Raw genomic sequence first — 19,057 nt, 5'->3', positions numbered from 1 at the left:
GTTGTTTTATATTAATTTCTTCTTTTTTCCTTTGCTTTTCTCTTTCCATCTTTCCCTCAACTTCTTTCCTATAATTTTGTGAGAGCATTTAAAATTTCCTTCATGAATTCAGATTTGCCATGAAATAAGCATTTTGTGGAAATGCAAATGAACAGTGGGGACAGCTAATGAAAAAAAAAGGTGAATTTTGGACCTGATAAATTCTGTCCATTATGTTTGAATTGAGGGTAAGAAGTTCATTCTTGAGTAAGCCTTATCTTATGTTGGTATGTTGGTGAGGACTGTCTGTTCTCATTACTGCCCTATAATTAAAGCCCGTTCAGAATTATGCTTAACTCTTTCAAAGGGCAAAATCATAAGTGATCCGACTGGCCAGTTAGTGGGCCCCAGTACCAGCTCCTTCAGTATGCCATGTACCAACTAGCCATGAATGCTGAAAAAGTATAAGAAATAGCTAAGACTAAGCCACCTTCTTGAAATTATAGTTACTGAACTCTTATTCTGTGAAACCTTCACAAGCTGCCTTGTTTTTTAAAAACTTATTTGGAAGTAACTTCAAATCTACAGAAAAGCTGTAAGAATAAGAATAATACAAAGAACATTCTAGTCCCTTTTACCCAGATTCACTTAATGTAATGCAACTTCATTTGCTTTATTATTGAAAGGTAAGTTGCACACATCATGGTTCTTTACCTCTGAACACTTCCGTGTGCACTGCCAAAGGCTAAGGATATTCTCTTATGTAGCCACAACATAGTTCCCAACTTCAGAGTTAACACTGATACAATATTTTTATCTAATTTACTGTCTGTATTTCTGTTTTTGACTCCATAATATTCCTTATGGCATTTTCTGTCCCCAGTAAATAATTCATTCTGGGATCAGGGACTCGAGCTCTCCTGTCCCTTTGGCTTCCTTTAATCTGGAATATATCCACAGCCTTTCATTGTTTTTATGACATTGACACTTGTAAAGATCAGAGTACACGTCCTGCTCTTTTTGACTGAACACTACTTATTTGGGGTTTTTCTGGTGCTTCCTCATGGTTAAATTCACGTTAGGCTCTCCTGGCCAAAATGGCACACATGGTTTTATATCTTTCTCAGGGCGTCATACCCAGAGACGCACGATATCCATCTGCCCTTCATTGCTGATACTGATTTGGTTGCTTAATTCAAGGTGTTACCCACTTTCTCTGCTGTATAGTTACTGTCTTTCCCCCTTTGCACTACTTGAAAATTCAAGACCAGAGGCCTGTGGGAGCAAGAGAAGAAGCTCAAAGGGCCTTTACAATGAATGTCTGTGTACCACAAAGCACTTTGCACTACTACTACTAAGCAGTCTGTGGGGAGGCACTTTAAGATCAGGCAGATATCCTGCCTCCATATCAGTTTAGTTTTCCCTAGGTTTAGCATCCTGTGATGATTCCTCACAAACCTGCCTTATGAAGAGGTTTTTGATGCTAAAGAATTCATGAAGCCCTGCCTGGCTAGTTGGTCATTTCAAAGCAAGAAGTCACAGCTTCCTCAATCCAGGCCATGGTTTTATGCAGACCACAGTTGTCACTGGTATGCTTAGGGGCAGTGAGGAAGGGACGCTGGGCTTGGCATCAGCAAACCAAGGTTCTAGTTCTGATATTACCAGTCAGTGGTCATCTGACCTACAGAAAGCCGCTTCATTACTTGGGGCCCTAGTCTCCCCTTCTGGCAAGTGGGCACAAATGATGGGGCAGATATGAGAACACCAGAAACTGAATTGATATGCAAGTGTGAAGAAGAGAGGAAAGAAACTTGCATTTATCTAATATGTACAGTACGTTCCATGTTTTCCACTATTTTGTTACCTTATTTGAGATAGACCTCAGCCTAGTTCCATTTTACAGATAGGAAACAAAGAAGTGATAGGAGTTGTGTAACTTGCGTAAGGTCAGTCCAGTGTGTCAGATGACAAATGCCTGCTGCTTGCCAGGTCCTTAGCGAGGCAGGGAGGTAACAAAGGTGAATAAGACACCATCCTTGTCCTCAAGGCACGCACAGAAAGAGAAAACAGATATTTAAACACATTACAAAGACAAGGGATATTAAGTCCAAAACTAGAGGAATATATTGTGCACCACATTTCTTCAATCCAGACATATTTATAGACGGTACCTAGTAGTCTGGTACCTGGGGATACAGTGGCAAAAAGACAGATGGAGACAGATGTGGTAGAAACTTGTGTTTAGTGGGGAGACAATAAACAAGTAAACAGATACACGAATGAGATGACAGTATACAGTGATAAGCACTATGAAGAAACTGGAGGAGGGTGATGTGTTCAAGAATGTGGGAAAGTATGGGGAATTTACCGATCTCTGCGTTTGTAACCTAGGTTTGAATAACTCCGAAGTCTGTGTTCTTTCTGTTTCTCACAGAGGTGTTTCTCTGCACCACACAGTTTTCTTCCTTGGAGCTGGGAAACCAAGTGTCTGGAAATGATATCAACGAGGAGATCATTTGCTAACTGAAACCATCCCTTAGGGTTTAGTTTATCTGACTCTTTACCAGAGGACAGATGAGGACACAGGTCAAGACCACGAAACCCAGAGAAGGTGGTTGTAGGTTTTAGCTGGCCTGAAAATGAAATGGTTTTCTCATTTTTAGCATGAGATTGCAGAAGAATACTCCATTTAGATGTGAACTTACTGTAATGGGGACATTCACTGGGCCCCCTTCTCTTAAGTTACCACCTTCCAGGGCTTTGGTCCTCTTGGGTGATGAGAGTTGATGGTTTTGTTAATTCAGCTAAATGCAGTTTTTAATCAGAATAATTCTAGAAAATAAATAGGACACATTGAGATGAGGGAGAAAACAAAATTCAAGGTTTTGTGTTTTTTTTTTTTAAACGAAAGAAGATACTCCTCTTTTATATTTTGTTAAATATTTTATAGCTTAGAATAATCCTGGAGATCTTTTGGGCTTCAAAGAGCTAGAAAGCTAAATACTGAGAAGTGGCTATCCGGATTGAAAATGGAATTCTTCATCCATTCTTCTTGTTAAATTGCCAATGCCAACAAAAGAAGGTAATGGAGTGTGTCTTTGTTAGTGCAGATGGAATCTAAGTAGAACTATAAAGCAATATGATTCTCCCAGGAAATAATCATATCTGGTCAACTGCACCGACTTTGAGAAATGGCTTAAGAATAGTAACGTTCGTCCTGTTAGGGATCACTGGACTCTGATCCCTTCCAGCCACGTGAATCTCCATGTTTTTCATTGATAACATCTATTTTGCCTTTACAACAGTTTTGCACCACAAGAACTAAAAAACTTCAGGGGTAATAATTGTAAGATGTCAGAGTAAGTCCAGAAAGAACTAACATAGCCCGGTGGTTACCTCAGGAGTCACTCTGTAAGTATGGTGTTCTTCCACTTTTTACAAAATATAAAAATTCAGCCAAGTTTCTCTTTCTAAATTTATTCTGAAAAATATAAATATTATAAACCTTAGAAAATACCAGAGTTCAAATCCCACACACTTTAACCGACAATTATTTTATTTAATCCTTGTAATAGTACAATAAGGAGGATGCTATATCTCCCAATTGCAGAGGAAAAAAACTAAAGCTCAGTATTTTGGTCAAGGTCAGACAACTAGTAAGTGGTCAAGTCCACCTGATTTCAAAAATGACATTCCCCCACCTCATACCCTACGACCTCTTTCTCTCATACCCCAAATTCAGTGCCTTGGGAAATCTTGTTGACTTCAGTATCCTTTAAACATATCCACTCTCTGACCACTTTTTGGGACCACCGCTGCTACCACTAATTTAAGCCATTGTGTTCACGTGCTCTGAACATTTTGTAGTACCTTCCTACCCAGCCTCCCTTCCTCCCGTCCTTGCCTGTAGCCCCCACAGTCTGCTCTCAACGGTCAGAGTGATCTCTTTAAAGCTAAATCCAGGTCATTTTCACTTCTCTACTCAAAAATTCTCCGGTGGCTTTTAATTTCTTTCAGAGTAGAATCATGAGTTCTTATGACCTACCATGTTCTGATTTCAAACATTCCACATTATCTCTCATCCCCTGCCATTTCTCTGGCTTCCTTGCAGTTCCTCAAACACTTCAAGCACATGTCTACCTCAGGGCCTTCACACTTCCTATTCTTTCAGTCGAAAAGGATCTTTACCCAGATAGCTTTTGTGCTAGCTCTCTCCCTTCACTGAAATCTTTGCTCTGTGTCACCACATCAGAGAGGCCTTTCTTGGTCACCTGCAGGAACAGCTTCTGTCACCTCTGTCCTTAGTCAGGCTTACTTTTCTTTTTTCCTTTTTATCACCTCCCAATGTAGTATCATTTTTTACTACTTGTTTGTAGTCTTTGTGCCCCACCCTCACCCCAGATATAAGGTCTGTAAGATTAAGGACTTTGCTTCTGTTCACAACCGTATTCCACTGCTAACAGCAGTGTCCTAGTAGGTGCTTGGGAAATGTTTGTTGTTAAGCAAATGGTTTTTTTTTGTGTGTGTGTGATATTACACTGTTTTTCCTTTTGTTATGTGAATGTTAACATATAAATTCCACATATTTGGAGGTAGGTCATTTCTGAGATTATCAGCCAGCCAGTTTTTATCAAGGATTTTCTTTGTACAGAACATACGACATTTTCACTCCTTCATTTGGGGCTTAGGTGTTAAGGCTTATATGTAATGTTACTGTGGGGCCTTTGCTCAATGCCATGTAATCAGGGATCTCTGCCCCAGCAGAGTGATGAGATAAGCAAGAGCCCTTTTGTGGAAATGCTCATCTCATGGCCTGCAAGTAAAATAACACCAGCTCCCCAAACTAGGATCTGTGTATGTAGTTACAGGTCTTCTGGAGGATATCAGATCCTGAAATGGAAGATGAATAGACAGACATAAGGAGAAAAGGTTCTCTAAAATGCCTCCTCAGAGCCACAGCCTCTGCCTTAAGAATGTGTGCCAATCACACTGTTGAACGTGATGCTCACAAAGACAGATCGGACATCGTGTCCAGAATTCCATACTGTGCAAATGGACTAGAGTCTGGTGTCCGCTGGATCCACGTTTTCCAAAGCCTGGTTGTGAGTTGTTCTGGTCATTTTTAAATTCAAGAAGGCATGTTTAGTACAGGTGACAACAGGAGAGATGCTCTACCACCCGAAGTTACAAGGTTCAGTATCTGATTCTTGAATACCTGCCATGCAGTGTTGGGCATCCATCTTTCCAGTACTCCATGACATTAAGTTATAGTAGCCTTCCTGTTCTGAGTCAGGCCCCCTCAGTTGTTTTGTAAGGACCAGATTACCTAAGCAAGCTACTCCAGTGAGGGAGTAAAAAAAGATACCACGCTGTCTCCAGGGATTTGTTTTTTAAAAAACATGTTGAGGGGCACCTGGATGGCTCAGTCGGTTAGACATCTGCCTTCGGCTCAGGTCATGATCCCAGGGTCCTGGGATCGAGCCCCCCATCGGGCTCCCTGCTCAGCGGGGAGCCTGCTTCTCCCTCTGCCTGCCACTCCGCCTGCTTGTCTCTTGCCCTCCTTCAAAACAAATCTTAAAAAATAAATAAAATGAAAATGAAAAAACAGGCTGAATAAGGACAAAACATCAACAGCTTTGCTTTATGGCCTAATTATTTTCACTTTGGGATTCTAAATCGGAAGACCAGGGCCCTTGTTTGCACCTGTGGCTGAGAAGACCCAGGTTGTTTCCAGGCGGGCATCTTTGTAATGGCAAAGTTTTGAGCTTAAGCAACTTGTAAAATTAGTTCTGCCCAAAATACTTCCTGTAGAAGGGTGAATATATTCTCAACCTGTTCACTGTAATGTTTCCATGAGTGGCAGGAAAATGGATCAATTTAATTATTGTTTATTGTGTTTTTGGTGAACTCTTTAAGGATGTACGTAGATGACACTTTGAGGTACATTACTTTTACACATAACTTAAAATACTCCTTTTTAAATTCTTGGCAAGTAGTTAGACCTATAAGTTTGTCTTAGTTTAGATAGATGATCTTGCTTAAGCTTCAGAATATCTAAAATTTTGGTTTAAACTCTCATATTACATTGTCAACTTCCTGGTGTAATTAATTTTCCAGACTGCAGTGGTGGAAGGGGGCCCCAATACAGTTCTTCAGTGCTGTGCACACTGAGGAGTTCTGTTGCTAAGTCACTCAGCAGATCTGTGCATCCCTCCTGTGTGCTAGGTGCTGCTCTGAGCATTGGCCATATGGTGGTGAATAAGACCATGTTCGCATAGAGCTGATACTCTAGGAATCTATACTGTCGAGTGATTGGGTTTAGTTTTCTGTTCCATTTAGCTTTCCTCCTGCCGCTGCTCCACACATTTCTGACACCTGAACCATACTGAACAGCTTGTAGTTGCCTGAGAACCTCATGCTCTCTCTCCTTTCCTTTGCTCCTACTATTCTCATTACCCAAAATGTTCTTCCCTTGTTCGTTTACCTGGCAAAGTCCTCCACTTTATTTAAGACTTCGCTCTAAAGTTATTTTGTCTCTGAATCCTTTGCCTCTTCTGCTAGGCCATGTTAACTGCTGTTGTCGGAAATAAATACCCTTTCCAGAACAGAATTTACATTTCTTCGTTGGAAAAACATAGCTTGACTTGGGATTCCTAGGCATGTGTCTCTTGCCTCCACCTCCAGAGCTAGGAGGTTCCCGAAGCTGTCTGGATGGTTTAGCTGAATGGTGAGTGAACTTGTGGCACCATCAAGTGGTTCAGCCAGGCAGTGCCACTTAATTCTTCCGCAAGATCCAAATAGTCCAATTTATGCCATATATCTACAGAGAGAGGGAAGCTGATAATATCATTGTATAATTGGAAGGTATAATTATCACACCATCTTCATCCTGAGACACTCAGAACTTGACAGAACCCTCAGCAGGCTTGTGATCCATAGATGGAAATCGGTTTTTAAATCTTCACTTTTTTGTAACCGGGAAACCTGAGACAGAGATGTGACACAGCTTGCTTGTGTTCTTTCATTACTCGAGATAGTGCGTATGCGTATGCTTTCTTTTGCTTTGTTTGCCACTCAGCTCGGTAAACAGTTTTCTTTCCTTACGCATTGTTAGAGTCTCGATGAATTCTTTTCATACTGTATCCTTGCTGCAATGTGGCTTTAAAATTAAAGACCTCTGGGGCGCCTGGGTGGCTCAGTCGGTTAAGCGTCTGCCTTCGGCTCAGGTCATGATCCCAGGGTCCTGGGATGGAGTCCCTCGTCGGGCTCCCTGCTCCGCGGGGAGTCAGTTCTCCCTCTCACTCTACTTCTGTGTTCTCTCTCTCAAATAAATAAACATCTTTAAAAAAAATTAAAGACCTTTTTGACGAAGTATTTTGCTCAGTAAGTGGGGGATATGTGGATAGGAGTGAATTCTCAAAAACCAAGAGTCAGCTAATGACAGGTGGCTCAGGCATGGAGGTACTTGGGGGGCATTAGTTAACTTGGTGTGGGTTTCCGGCTGCAGGCACATCCCAGAAAGATGGAGATGAGACCATGCTTAGGCCCTTGGGTCCTTGGTTCTCACCAGGCGGGCTGAACTTTCAGCTCCCATGTTAAGGAGGGTGGGTTGATTCCTTGACTCATACTTGGGAGTGGGAAAAATTCAAAAACCAGACAAACAAAAACACCAAAGAGACATGGGAACATTCCTTCCACCTCTCAGCAGGAAGGAAGTGCCTAGTCCGGAACACATCTCAATTTTATTTCTACCTGTAGTGAAGTTTTTGATTTTGATCACCAGGTATTCAATCCTCTTATTTATTTATTTATTTATTTATTTATTTATTTAAAGAGAGAGGGAACACAAGCAGGGGGGAGTGGGAGAGGGAGAAGCAAGCTTCCCGAGGAGCCCGATGCGGGGCTCGATCCCAGGACCCTGGGATCATGACCTGAGCCGAAGGCAGATGCTTAACGACTGAGCCACCCAGGCGCCCTCAATCCTCTTCTTTAACAGAAGTATCACTGTCGTTGATACCCTTTCCTCTCGTGCACATGTAAATATGTAAATAGAATACATTTACTCTTTGGTGAAAAACCAAGCTCAAGTTATTTCAAACTATAGAAGGAACCTCTGGCGTCATGACTGGGGACCCGTTGTAATAGGGTCTCCTTGTGTTCTATGTTGAATCCTATCCGAATGTGTCAAGCTTAAGCAATAACAAACCTGACGTTGGTTAAGTTCTTCTAACAGGTAGTGTTCAGATCTGTTCTCCCACGCCACTCCCATCAAGGGTCTCTTGGTTACCCAAGCTGTTTCCACGTGTCTCCCCCCGACAAAGAAAAAAGAAAAAAAAAAAGGTTGGTGGTGGGAGATCCTATCTTATCAGCAGCAAAGTTATAAAACTCGGACACAGAGTGGTAAGAAACTAGGGAGGAAGAGTAGTAGCTAAAGTCTGAGAAGGGGAAATGCTTATATTAGAGGCACCAAAGCTGACAGAACCATCTTAATGAGCCACAAATTAGAAAGAAAATGAGCCTTGTCTCTTTAGGAGGATAAAATGTCAAAAATCTTCATGGTGGTTTTGTAACAATGTTCAGTTTCGTCAGAGTAGAAAGAGTATCCTGTCCGGAACCTCTGCTCTCCAGGTTTGTTTAAGTGCCTTCTTTTTAAAGTTTCACAAAGGTCTATTTCTGCTTATTTTTAATACTTTCTCAGTCTCAAGTTGTTTCATTGATAGATTGCCTTATTACAGTTGATTTTATGCTGTCATGTATTCTCTCAAGCCGACTTTAGATTTCACCACAGTGTTTCTATTTTTCTGCCACTAGGAGCAATCAAGCAATTCTTAGTTTGTGGTCTTCCTAATCAACAGCATGTTTTTTGTTTTTGTTTTTGTGTTTTGTGGTGGGGGGGGTGTGTTGCCTTTCTAGAGTGTCCTGCCGTACTACGTAGCTACAAAGCTGTCGAAAATCCGAAAGCCAACTCTGGATAAGCCATCTGCAGAGACGTACGTGAAGTCTGCAATGAGAACGGTGGGCTTGCAGTCCCGAACCACCGGATACCCGGTTCATTTTCTTATGGTATGTAGCTCTGCAAGTCTCAAATCAGTACTTTGCTTTGGGGTTTTCTTCCCTGCTGAGTCACAGAATGGCATGATGTATCAGCATCTATACATTGTCTAGACCTACTAATGAGGCATCTATGTTTTATTTTAAACACCCAAGAACTTTCAGATTTACGGACAAAACAACAATAGAGTAAAGCGTAAGATCTGATGCTCTAAGTTAGCCCAGACTATAGGCTGTCATTACATATCTCCCCATTTTCTTTTCCTAGGACTCAATACTTTCAATTATGCCTACCTGGCTGTATTTTAAAATGACCATGATTTTTGTCAAGTCCACGCGGGCTCGCTATATGAAGAAAGCCAAGAAGAACTAAGCATTGGTAACTGCCCTGAGTAGCTTGGCCAGCGGTGCCGGCCTACGCGTGTTTACGGCAAGGCACCCACCTCTCTCCAAAGTCTGCGGTTGTCATTTTATCAGTTACTAATAAGGCTAAATGTTGTCATAATTGGGACGAAAGCAAAGTTGCCTTTAGGAGTTCTGGCCATATATTTTGAATACTGCCAGGAGTTATTTTGAAGTTTAATATAAATGTTCCTATCAAATGGACATAGGACTAATGCTAGCAAGAACAGTGTAATCGGAAGGAACATGATTTTGGCAAATCACAGAATGATTGAGTCAGACATAATGCTTCAGTGGTTTCATTTGGCCCAAAAATGCCAATGATGATGGTTCTTGTATTTTCTCTGAATTATACTTTAAAAAGTAATGGCCAGCTACTCTTTTTGTTTGTTATTAACACTTCGAGGGAGTGGAGATTAATTGATTCCCTAATGGGAGGACACACTGTAATACGCATCGCTATGAGGTTTTCTAAAAGTATGTCCCAGTTTGTACATTTATGTGGAAATTTTGTTCTCAAAGGTAGCTGATGGCATAAAAATAATACACGAAATATGGAGTTACTTTTGACACATGAAGCCCACTAATACATGCTTTCCTCTAACACATATTTCTTCTCAGTTTCAATGCGTGTAAATACTGAAAGCTATATGGTATGATTTATAAAGGTAAATGGACTAAAAAATACATTGAGATGAGCAGCCACCTACAGTGCCACTAAATCCCTGACCCAGGAGAGTGGCCTGCTTGAACCCCAGCCTCCTTTGTTTCTGTACTACATCAATCCTGTTCACATATGTGACTGCAGGCTTTTCCTAAAACAGTAATGATAATGGAGAAGTGATAAATCGATACCCTGTAGATAACAATCTGACTAGTTTTAATAAAAAGTGATTTAACCGCAGTGATGATTGAAAATGTATTTCTTCGGTGCTTGAAATTAAGGCTGTTTTTACACTGGCTTACTATAAGTGAAGACTTATTTTTATCCTCCTCCATAACTTGTTTGAGGGAAATCACCAAGAAATAATTCAGTATTGTGAGACATGTAACACGGAAGGTAGGTAGGTCTTTACCGAGGCTGTGGTTCCTAAGCTCTGAGTTTTAAACACCAGGAGATTTGTTAAAAAAAAAAAAAAAAAAAGTAATTGCAGTGTTTAGGTGTTTCTAGCTTTTAGTTTTGCCAGCTAAGGACATAAAACAAAAACAGGAAGATCCATTAGCATCATTACATAGAAGAAAAGACATTTTAGCACCCAAAAATTAACATAATCTCAGAATCATTTAAACTGAATAAACGTAGTTTTATGAAAAACACATTGCCTTTTTCTCTCTCATTTTTTTGTTGAAATGGTGAAACCACAGTGACCTGGGTGATACTTTATTTGCTTTCACACGTTGGTTGGTTGATTGCTGTGGGTGGTAGTTTTCAGTGGAGTTGGTAGCGCTGGGGAGGGATCCAGGTACAAGCATACAAAACATGTTCCCTTCCCTCCAAGTCAGAAACTTCTGAGCTGTAGCTTTTACTACTTCAACTTGGCAAGTGTGCTCTTGTATTTGACACTGAAGACTGAAGATAATGGCATGAAAGTCTGTTTCTAGGCACGTGAAAAAAATCATTAAAAGAGAACCCAGCGTACTCCAAACTTTCAAAATAGTGGAGCACAGTTTTTAGACTTAACTTATATCAACTTGATGTTATAGTATGATGTGTGCTAGATAAGGTTTGAACCCGAGAGAGTAGAGTAAAAGAGAGAATGATTTATGTAGAGTTAGCTCACCTCACAACACAGTGAGCCAGATTTTAATTTCTTGTTCTTTCATTGTTTCTGTGCAGTAGCATGGGGGAACATGAGAAGAATTGTCTTGCACACATAATGACGTTGCCATTCTGATTTTTCTTTGTGCCAGTCCCCCATGCACTGGAAATAAATACAGATGTTATTATTGTTCTCAATTTTCTCAAATGTGGCCGTGTCCTAAATAGATGAATTCCTCTCACTGGAGCATTTATTGCATTGAAATACGACAGACCTGAACTTTATATGGAATGAGCGTCACTGCTGACACCAGACAAATGGTGCGGATGCAGTGTGGAAGAGGAGATTTATTGTGATACCTTATGAGAATGAAATGAACTTAAGTCGTACTCTAATTTTTTTTAAATCTATTGACACCAAAAATTACCTGAGATTTAAGTGGTCCTGGATTCCGCTACTTTGTTCGGTAGTTACAGTGTCAAAGGAAATTATCAAAGCTCTTTATTGACTATGTTGGAAACTAATTCAATTAAAAAATGTTTAAGGACTCACTACTTTGTACTTTGATACTCATCTCATGATGAAAACATATACATGTGGACAGAATTTAAATTCCCTCTTGGAATGTAATTCTTTCTGTAGAGGTTTATGTAGAGACATCTAGAAATGGAACATGGTGTCCAGCATGAACACAAACATATTAAATGAATCCATGTTAACGTGATGATGGCATATTAACAACTTTGCACTCTCCTTTTACCTGTGTCACTGAAAAGCAAGCGAAATGGGTACTACAAATGATAATCCTAAAAGGATACAAGGCAAGCTTGTCTTCCTTACTACAAGTTTCTAGATATAGCGTTGGGTGCATTTATTGAGTGCTAATAACCACGTGCTATTTACTCTTCTGGGTGCTGGAGAAACTACAGTGAACAAAGGGACAAAAATTTTTGCCCCTGTAGAGCTTACATTTGAGCTGGGGAAGGGGAGGCAAGCAAAGGAGGGAGACAGGTTAAAAAAGAAGAAAGAAAGAGTAACATAGTGTAAGTACTTTATGCTATGGGGGGGCGGTGGATGAAGCAAGGTAAGGAGGATGGGGAATCAGTGTGCGTAGGGTAAGAGTTGGAGGCTTGTATACTCACGGTGGCTGTGGAGAGAGGTTTTGAACGGTCCTGGGGAAGCCTTTCAGCTATGTGGGAGAAGGGCAGATCAGGCCGACCAGCCTGAGCAAAGAACCCAAGGAGAGTGCGTGCCAAGAATGGCTAGGAGTACATACATACTGAACTATATACTGAGTGAAGTCTTTCCTGAAGATTTCAGAGATCTTGTTAGTTTAGTTATGACTTCCTAGTATGAAATCACCTTGGTCATAATTCACTATCTTTGTACTGCTGAATACAATTTGCTGGTATTTTATTTGGAATTTTTGCATCTTTGTTTAGGAAATTGGTTTGCAATCTTCATATTTGTCTGGCTTTCATATCAATATTATAACTTCATTAAATGAGCTGGGAAGTGTTGCTTATTTTTCTATACTCTGGAAGACTAAAAGATTGGAGCAATCTTTTTCCTTGAAAGTTTATAAAACCATCTGGCCCTAGTATGTATTTGTGGGAAGATTTTTAGCTACTGATGATGTTGCTTTAATGGGAATAAGACTACTCAAGGTTTCTATTTTTTCTTGAGTCAATTTTGAAAAACAAATTTCTAAGCACTGCCTCATATTTTTTTCCCAAATGTATTAGCATAATGTGACTGGAGGAATCATTGATTTTTGTAAGCTTTCTCTTTCCTTTCCCAATATTCTTTGTGTTTTCTCACATTCTTTTCCTTGGCCATTTTGCTAGAAATTTGTCTCCTTTATTAGTTTTTAAAGAAGCAACTTTTGGCTTTGTCGATCCTCTCTGCCCTTTTCACTTTATGTTCTCCTGATTTCTGGCAGTTTATTCTGTTACTTTTCTTATTTCACAAATTGAACTTTTCATTCATGTTTAACATTTTTTCTATTCTGACATAAACATCTATTGCTCTAAGTTTAATTACCTTTTGCTACATCCCACAATTCAGGTGTGTGTGTGTGAGTACATAAACATGTATATACACACATTCTTTTTCAGTGCTACTATTTAAAAATTTACGACTTTGACCTATGTATGACCTGTTGAGAACTGTTTTTAAAAGCACAAATTCAAATGTTTATAAATGCTATTTCCTTTTTAAAAAGCTTGTGTTGGTATCACCATTAATAAGACAATTTTATATTTTGTGCATTGTGTTATCATGGACTGAAGATACTACATCACTTATGTGGTATTCCTGCCAAAAATGTATAACCTGAACCTGATCACACCTGATCTTAGCCAAAAGGCTGAGAAGTGATAACCTGAACCTAATCAAAAGGAAATATCAGAAAAATCCAAATTGAAGGATATCCTACAAAATAACCTACTTAAATTTGTCAAAAGTTTCAGATTCAAGAAAACTAAAGAAATGTGACAAGTAAATGTTACATGATCTCGGATCGAATCCTGATTAGGAATGACATTTTTGAGACAATGTTTAAGATTTGAGTAAGGTCTATGGGTTAGATAAAAGCACTGTATCAATGTTATTTTCCTGAGTTTGAGCATTGTACTGTGGTTATTCAAGAAAAAGCTCTTGAGTTTTAGGAAGTACACACTAGAGTAGGGATAATGGGACATTATCTATGCAACTTAATCTCAGAAGGTTCAGAAAAAAAATTATGTATACAGAAAAAGATAAAGCAAATATGTTAAAATGTTAACATTGAAAGAATCTAGGTGGAAGGTGGTATATGGGAATTCTGTGTGCTGCTTTGTAAAATTCCTATAAATCTGAAATTTTTTTAGGATAAAAAGTGAAATCTTTTGTTATTGATTTCTAAATAATTGCATTGTGGTCAGAGAACATGTAGGTATGGCACAGCTTGGGCAAGTCATAAGCTTTCTCTGCCTCAGTTTTGCCTTCTGAAAAATGAGAATAACAGCACCTGGCTTGTAGATTGTTGGAGAGCAAAAATTTGTATTTTTAAAGTACTCAGGATCTAGCCTGGCATAAAGTAAATATATATATGCAAATGTTGTAGTAGGCTGAATAATGGCCCCCAAAGATACCAGATCCAAATCCCTGGACCCTGTAAACACTATCTTATGTGGAAAAAGGTCTTTGCAGATGTAATTAAGTTAGAGGGTCTTGAGATGAGATTATCCAGATGGGCCCTAAATGAAATCACAAATATCCTTAATAAGAGGAAGATTACACACAGAAAAGGAAAAAGCCGTGTGACCTTGGAGGCAGAGATTGGAGTGATGCAGCCACAAGTCAAGGATTGCCATCAGCATTGGATTATTCCCCAGAGGTTCCGGAGGATTGAGGACCCAGCCGACACCTTGATTTTGGCCTACAAACTGATTTTGGACTTCTCTCCTTCAGAACTGTGAGAATAATCTTCTTACAGCAGCCATAGGAAACTAATACAAATGTAAACCTTTTATTTTTACCAATTCTTAGAAAGTTTTTGAGATGTACTTTATGTCTAGGTTTGGCCAATTAAAAAAAATTTTTTTACTTAAATTCAATTTAATTAACCTATACTGTATTATTAGTTTCAGAGGTAGAATTTATTTATTTATTTATTTGTTTTTTAAGATTTTATTTATTTATTTGAGAGAGAGAGAATGCGAGATAGAGAGCACGAGAGGGAAGAGGGTCAGAGGGAGAAGCAGACTCCCTGCCGAGCAGGGAGCCCGATGCGGGACTCAATCCCGGGACTCCAGGATCATGACCTGAGCTGAAGGCAGTCGCTTAACCGACTGAGCCACCCAGGCGCCCTCAGAGGTAGAATTTAGTGATTCATCAGTTGCATACAATTCCCAGTGCTCATTACATCCCGTGCCCTCCTTAATGCCCATCATCCAGTTATCCCAACCCCCACCCACCTCCCCTCCAACAACCCTCAGTTTGTTTCCTATGATTAAGAGTCATGATTTGCCTCCCTCTGTTTTTTAAAATGTACCATAATGTGCTTGAGAAGAATGTTTATTTTCTGATTATTATTTTCTATATATGTACTTTAAGCTTATTAATTGTTCAAATCTCCCATGTCTTTACTAACATTTGTTTGCCTGACCTGTCAATAATTGAGAGAAGTATTTTGAAATCTCTCACTGTGATGATGGATTTTCAAATTCTCCTGTTTTATCAGTTTTTGCTTTATACATTTTGAGGCTATCTTGTTAGGTGAATAAAGTTTAGAGTTACGCCTTCCTGGTGAGTTGAATTCTTTTTTGGTCATGTAGTGACAGCCTTATTGCTAATGCTTTTTGCCTTAAAATTTGTTTTCTGCAATACCAAAGTAGCTATCTCTGCTTTATTTTTCAATTGTTTTACTATCTTTCTATGTGTTTGTGATTCTTTCATGTAAATTCCAGTTGTCTATTGAAAAATCTACCTTTTTCACGTTTTCTTCTTTTCCTCTGTTTTTATAAATATTCATTAAGAGTTGTTTTAAAGTTCTTGTCTGCTTACTCCTACATTTGGATCATCTGTAGATCTAATTGTTTTTTTCTCTTGGTGATCAGTCACATTTTTCTGACTCCTTGCATGTCCCATAATTTTCCTTTTAGTGTATGCCAGAAATTCTATAGAAAAGAACCATAAAGACTGAAGTCAATGTTTTTATTCTCCAGAGAGGGCTCACCTCTTCCCTGTTGGATAGAGAAAGGCCTGATCACTCTAATCCAAACAGGTATTGAGCTGCGCTAGGGCTGGGTTGCCACTTTTTTTTTTTTTTAAGATTTTATTTATTTATTTGAGAGCGAGAGAGCATGAGCAGGGGGAGCAGCAGGCAGAGGGAGAAGCAGGCTCCCCACGGAGCAGGGAACCCCAATGTGGGGCTCCATGCCAGGATCCGGGATCATGACCTGAGCTGAAGGCAGATGCTTAATGACTGAGCCACCCAGGCGCCCCAAGTTGCCACTTTTTTAGACTCAGTGCCCTGTAGTTTCAAATGTCAACAGAATGAAACCTTTCACATGTTTCTTTTGGGTTCTTCTTCCTCAGAACTTGGTTTTTTAAGCACAGTAAGACTATAAAAGGGTTCACCTCGTCTTCCCAGTCCAGCCCTCTCCCTTCTGTTGCTGTAGTGCTCAGCAAATGCCTCGAGGGGCAAACTCAGGCACTTTGGGCCTCCTCTAGCTTCCAATCCGTCAGGCCATCCTGCTGGCTGTCAAAAGGTCTGTTGGATTCTTTCCCCTCGTAGAGACACCACTGCCTTTATCAAGCCCAATCCTCACCTGTTACCCTCAGAAAATGTCCCCAGTGGGGCGCCTGAGTGGCTCAGTTGGTTGAGCGACTGCCTTCAGCTCAGGTCATGATCCCGGAGTCCCTGGATCGAGTCCCGCATCGGGCTCCCTGCTCAGCAGGGAGTCTGCTTCTCCCTCTGACCCTCCCCCCTCTCATGTGCTTTCTCTCTCTCATTCTCTCTCTCTCGAAAATAAAATCTTGAAAAAAAAAATGTCCCCAGAGAAAAACACGGCCAACTTACCTGGCAAGGGTTCTTCCATTACCATTTTCGTTAAGCTAGTCTGCATTGCATCACAGAGCTCTAAAGTCTTCAAAGGAAAAAAAAAACGAATTTACTTGTTTATTTTCTATGTTATAATGGAGTAATTGCTTGCTACTACCCTGTCCCACCCAGAAGTAGAGTCTTCATTGGGTTTTTATTTTTTTTAAGATGTTATTTGAGAGCTAGAGAGCACAAGCAGGGGGAGCGGCAGAGGGAGAGGGAGAAGCAGACTCCTCACTGAGCAGGGAGCCCGATGCGGGCTGGATCCCAGGACCCCGAGATCATGACCTGAGCCAAAGGCAGGCACTTAACTGACTGAGCCACCCACGTGCCCCTTCATTGTGTTTTTAACTTTCATTGTATTTCGTTCTTTTTCAAAAATAGCTTTGCATTTCTGATGATTTTGAACTAATGCTTGTAATACTTTCATTTATTTAAATATTAAGTATCCTTGGGGCGCCTGGGTGGCTCAGTTGTTGAGCGTCTGCCTTCAGCTCGCGTCATGATCCCAGGGTCCTGGGATCGAGCCCCGCATCAGGCTCCCTGCTCAGTGGAAAGCCTGCTTCTCCCTCTCCCACTCCCGCTGCTTGTGTTCCCTCTCTCACTGTCTCTCGCTCTGTCAAATAAATAAAAATCTTAAAAAAAAAAATTAAGTATCCTTATGTTGTATATGCAATAGTTCCAATAATCCAATAATTTTTTTAAAGATTTATTTCTTTTGAGAGAGAAAGAAAGCTTGCATAGGGACAGGGGGAAGGGCAGAGGAAGAGGGCGAGGGAGCTAAGTGGTATTAGAAGTCTGAAAGATTTGGGGCGCCTGGGTGGCTCAGTCATTAAGCATCTGCCTTCGGCTCAGGTCATGATCCCAGGGTCCTGGGATCGAGCCCCTCATCAGGCTCCCTGCTCTGCGGAAGCCTGCTTTTCCCTCTCCACTCCCCCTGCTTGTTTCCTCTCTCGCTGTGTCTCTCTCGGTCAAATAAATAAAATCTTAAAAAAAAAAAGTCTAAAAGATTTAAGGCCGCTTTTTAACATGCCCAATTTCCCTAGTGTTACTCTGTGCATGGGACTAACCTGGGTTCGTGTGTCTTTCCTCTGTGCACCCACCCCAGTGCAGATGTTGGCTGAATTGGACCACAAAGCGCTACACAACCTAAGGAAAAGCTGGAAGGGGAGACTCACATGAATACTCTATTTAGCAGCTATGCTGTCTTTGGTTCTTTCGGGGCAAAAGACAACCTAGGCACATCAGTTTAGTTTTTGTGTTTCTCTACATAATGAATTTGCTTCTAAAAAGTGGATAATTTATTCCTAAGGCATGAGAGGAAATCACTAACCATTCACTTAATAATTACAGGTGCTTTTACATTTTTTTTTGTTTGTAATAGGCTTTTGTTGAATATTTGCTTATCAGCATCCTAACCACTTGAAAGAAGATATCCCTTCCTTAGGCACACACCAAGACGTGTTCTCAACAACGGTTTCAAAGCATTCTACAAGATGTAAAGGAAGGGAGGGAGGAGAGAATGAGTGTCCGATGTTAATCATAGGCTTCATACCATATATAAACACTGGATGTGTACTATGCCTTTCAAGGCCTGCATGGTCAGACTCCTTTCTACCCCATCTCAAAGAACCTCCCCCAAATCCCTATTCCTATAGGAACCCTCTTTCAGTCTTTCCAATATACCCCTTCACTCAGTGTGGTAGAACGATTGCAAAAATGGCTCCAATATTGGACTCCTCCCAGTATCCAGACCCTTTGCAACAACTCCAAGAGGTCAAGTCTATTTCCCCACTCCTCAGACTTGGCTTAGCTTACTTTGGCCAGTAAATGAAGTGCTCTTGTGCTACTTCTAAGCCTAGGCCTCAAGAGGTGTGTTTGTACACGCCTCCCCTGACACCACTATTAGAACATGCCTGGTGAGCTTGTTCAAGGATGAGACAGCACATGGAGTCAAGGCTAGTCTAGATCAGCCAACCCCCAGCTGCTGATGCACCAGCTGAATCAAATACAAATCAGGACTCCCAACCAACACAAGACTCCGCATACATTGGGGATATTACTCCATTAGGTTAGATTCCCCACTGAGAGTCTCATAGCAAATATGATAACCACAATATTTGTGGTTATAAATATTGTGTATAAAATACACAATATTTGTGTATTTTAAAAATGTCTACCTCTCCTGCTGGACTGTAAACTCCATGAGGGCGGGAGCCAGGTCTGTCTTTGATCACTACTTTGTCCTTGGTATCCAGCACAGTGCTAGCTACAGTCA

The 19,057-nt window shown here is 40.5% G+C and overlaps 1 protein-coding gene across 1 annotated transcript in view; it reads left to right on the top strand.

Moving 5' to 3' along the window:
* The window catches only part of HSD17B12 (hydroxysteroid 17-beta dehydrogenase 12), a 166,734-nt gene extending 156,398 nt beyond the window's left edge, over window positions 1–10,336 (top strand). The window contains exons 10-11 of the mRNA XM_028111182.2: window positions 8,893–9,042; window positions 9,299–10,336. Coding sequence (XP_027966983.1) covers window positions 8,893–9,042; window positions 9,299–9,403 — 255 coding nt within the window. The 3' untranslated portion in view covers window positions 9,404–10,336. The remainder of the gene's footprint in view (window positions 1–8,892; window positions 9,043–9,298) is intronic.
* The last annotated feature ends 8,721 nt before the right edge of the window (window positions 10,337–19,057 follow it).

The sequence above is a fragment of the Eumetopias jubatus genome, unplaced genomic scaffold (assembly GCF_037043125.1).
Source record: "Eumetopias jubatus isolate StellerSeaLion01/CBP00866 unplaced genomic scaffold, mEumJub1_p1.0 scaffold_13, whole genome shotgun sequence".
NCBI classification, from domain to species: domain Eukaryota; kingdom Metazoa; phylum Chordata; class Mammalia; order Carnivora; family Otariidae; genus Eumetopias; species Eumetopias jubatus.
The sequence above is the reverse complement of the archived record's forward strand: the minus strand, read 5'-3'. Positions and strand labels throughout refer to the sequence as shown.